Below are 3,184 nucleotides of genomic sequence, written 5' to 3' on the forward strand. Positions count from 1 at the left end.
ACAATAAAAATAGATTCCAAAATATGAAAGAAAAAATTAAAAATAATATTATTAAAAAAATAATATTATATTATTATTTTGATAAATTTAATAACTAATTCAACGAGGTTATTAATAGAGAGATTTTAGTACTTTCTATTAAAATTTAAAGATGAAATTAATAAATTCAATGTTAGTGCTATATAAGGTTGGGTCTTTTCGTTAGGGCGCTGCGGGTACGTAGTCCGAACCTTCGCATTGATGGGCATTTGTTGGTCTGAGAAACTGGGCCAGGGATTGAAATTGTTTTACGTGTGTCCAAAATTTGTCCCACCTCACACAAATAAACAATCATTTAAAGTTGCGCTTGGATGATATTGAGTTCTCAAATTATTTGAGTTGATATGAATGATAATATTTTATAAATTTTATTAAAATATATTAAAATATAAATAAATTAAAATATATATTTAAATGTTTGAAATAATTTAAGATGAGTTTAACAAGTTAAAAAGTACCGAGTCCTATCAACTATTTGTTTAAGATAGATTAAGATGAGTTCGTGTTCTAAATATAGTTTAAGGGAAGGTTTAAATAGTAAATTGAGATAAGATGGGTTGAAAGGAAAGTTGAATACTGAATAGAATATTATTAAAATATTATATTTTAATATTATTATTATTTTAAAATTTAAAAAAATTGAATTATTTATTATATTTTATATAAAAATTTAAAAAAGTTATAATGATTAAATGATATGAATGGAGAAAAATCATTTTTGTATCAAACCTACCCAAACAAAAAGTTATACACAAAGCCAACGTGAAGTTGTTGAACTGAATTACAAACGAGACTACCACAATATTCCAATTTTGAAAGATTAAAAAAAGAAAAAGAAAAAAAGGAATAGGAGCAGAGGGCACGAGCTTTTCCCTGCAACATTCACAGAAAAATTACATCGAAGATGAGCTCACTTACGACATTGACGTAGCTAGAAAACATGACATAAATTAGCTAAAAGAGCACCTGATCATCCCTTCTCATGATCATAACTTTATTCCTTAGTTCACAAACTGACTCACTACGTACGCGCATACATATATACCACGATCAGATTATCAATGGTGAGGATTCACGAGTGCAGAGTAGGTTTTCGGGGAAGGAGGGGTCATTTCATCGATTGTAGGGATAATCAGACCATCTTCATCTTCCTCCTCTTCCTCGAAAGCCGAAGAAGCAGTACGTAGTCTGCATGGAACGACGTTGAAAGTACTCTCTCGTGGGCAGCTTCTAGGCCTCGAGAAGAAACGTGAACACTCTGCAGCAGACTTCTGCTGCGGTAGCCCTATAATGCAGTTCCTCCTCACGTCAAGCCTCCTTGCCCTTATCAACCTCCTGCAGGCTGGCCCGACTTGGCTGAAGTAATTGTACGATAGCGAAAAGTTGTACGCATTCGGAAGTCTGCACAAGGACTCGGGAATCGTCCCGTAGAACTCGTTATGCGCCAGGTTGAGTAACTCCAGTTTTGCCAGGCACCCGAATGACTGCGGTATTGGCCCTGTCAAGATATTTCCCCCCACGTCCAACACGGTGGCCTTGGTCAAATACCCGATTTCAAAAGGGAGACAACCGGTCAATCTATTGTTCAAGAACAGAGCCTCGAGTAGGGTGTTCCAAGCCCGGCCAATACTGCGAGGGATTGTTCCGGTGAACTTGTTGTTGGCAAGGGTGAGAAACAGTGCCGGCGTGTTCCCCAATGTGGTTGGAATTGTTTGATTGAACCCGTTGTTGTTGATGAACAAAACGTCCGTGTCGATGTTGAATAATGGAGCCGGGACTGCCCCGGCATAGGTGTTGAACCTAAGGTCCACGAAGGTTAGATTCGTGGCGCCGATGACACTTGACGGGAATCCTCCGGGGAACTTGTTGTTACTCAAGTCGAGCTCGTACAAGTAGCGCAACTGGTTGATGTTCCGGTTGATTACGCCGGTAAAGTTATTGGAGTTAGCATGGAAGATAGCAATGTCGGGCAAATTGCGGATAAAGCGATAGAAGTTCAAGAAGCGACCCCCAAATCTTGCTCCATTGAAGACAATGCCAGCAAGTCCGGTGATGTTCAAGTCCGGCACGGTATCGCAATAGAAGCCCTTAAAGAGGCAGTAATTGTTGCCAACCCAAGTGCGGGTGTAGTTTTGAGGGTCGTAAGTGATGTTTCTTTTGAGCTCCTGAGTGATGAACAGAATCCTAGCTCTGTTGGACAATGGCCCGGGATTGTTTGGCGGGCGACGCGGCATAAGATTGAGGGATGGAGGGTACAAAGGAGGTCGAGGACGGATACGAGGAAAAGGATTCGGAGGAGGTGGGGGAGATATTAGAGGACATCTTCGTGCTGGGGGACATTTACCAGGTTGGGCATGTCCGTGCGAGAAAAAGGAGCAAAGGATGAACAGAGCTGAAACAAGTGAAAGCAGCATGTTGGTCATCATGTGTGAGCATAGAAAGAAGAGAGGAAGAGTTTTGTGCATGCAGCAGAAGTTATACTCCCTAGATACTTATAGAGTAGAGTATAATAGATGTGTCGGTCAAGCCCTTAGTACAAATCCTTATCAGCTTTTGATAAAGTAATTTCCAACATATGTAAAAGTACAAAATAAAATAAAAAATCACACAACGGTAGAATATAGCGATAAGAGTTGTATTTTTCTATAAACATTCGATGATCAATTGGAAATGCATTATGGGTCTTTACTTTAATCTACAATCAATTGGGAGCTGCAATAATGGTACTCGTCTCTTTATCGAATTGACAGTAATTTATATTCACATAAATAGTCATTAGGTCGATTTGGGAGGATCTTAGCAGATAAAAGGTAAATTATAAAGTTTTGGGGTCTCCTCAAAAAATGAAAAGATCAAAACTTGAATTGGAAATGTAGAAGTACTTAGTGTTGGAAGGATTGAGGGTTCTTTTCTTTTTCTGGTATTTGGATCCATAACATTTACTAGACTATCACATCTTTGATAATGCAGAGAAACTCTTTTTCCAATTTCGGTTTTCCGACCATTCACATTTTAAGAAAATATCGATAACAATTCAAGAAGATAATTGGTCAGTTATTTGCTGTGAAAATTACTATTTTATACTAAACTCAATTTATTCTTATCTCAAATAATCATTCTCGCTACAAATAATTAATTTTTTTTA

The 3,184-nt window shown here is 37.8% G+C and overlaps 1 protein-coding gene across 1 annotated transcript; it reads right to left on the reverse strand.

Moving 5' to 3' along the window:
• Positions 1 to 784: 784 nt before the first annotated feature.
• On the reverse strand, positions 785 to 2,516 carry LOC108979768 (uncharacterized protein At4g06744-like). The gene has a single exon (XM_018950515.2). The coding sequence runs from the start codon at positions 2,502 to 2,504 to the stop codon at positions 1,098 to 1,100; it is 1,407 nt and encodes a 468-aa protein (XP_018806060.2). The 5' UTR covers positions 2,505 to 2,516; the 3' UTR covers positions 785 to 1,097.
• Positions 2,517 to 3,184: the final 668 nt, after the last annotated feature.

The sequence above is a fragment of the Juglans regia genome, unplaced genomic scaffold, assembly GCF_001411555.2.
Source record: "Juglans regia cultivar Chandler unplaced genomic scaffold, Walnut 2.0 Scaffold_97, whole genome shotgun sequence".
In the NCBI taxonomy this organism is placed as follows: domain Eukaryota; kingdom Viridiplantae; phylum Streptophyta; class Magnoliopsida; order Fagales; family Juglandaceae; genus Juglans; species Juglans regia.

Bases quoted from the DNA above. Each gene is read 5' to 3' on its own strand.
- LOC108979768 (XM_018950515.2), bottom strand. From the start codon at position 2,504: ATGCACAAAACTCTTCCTCTCTTCTTTCTATGCTCACACATGATGACC.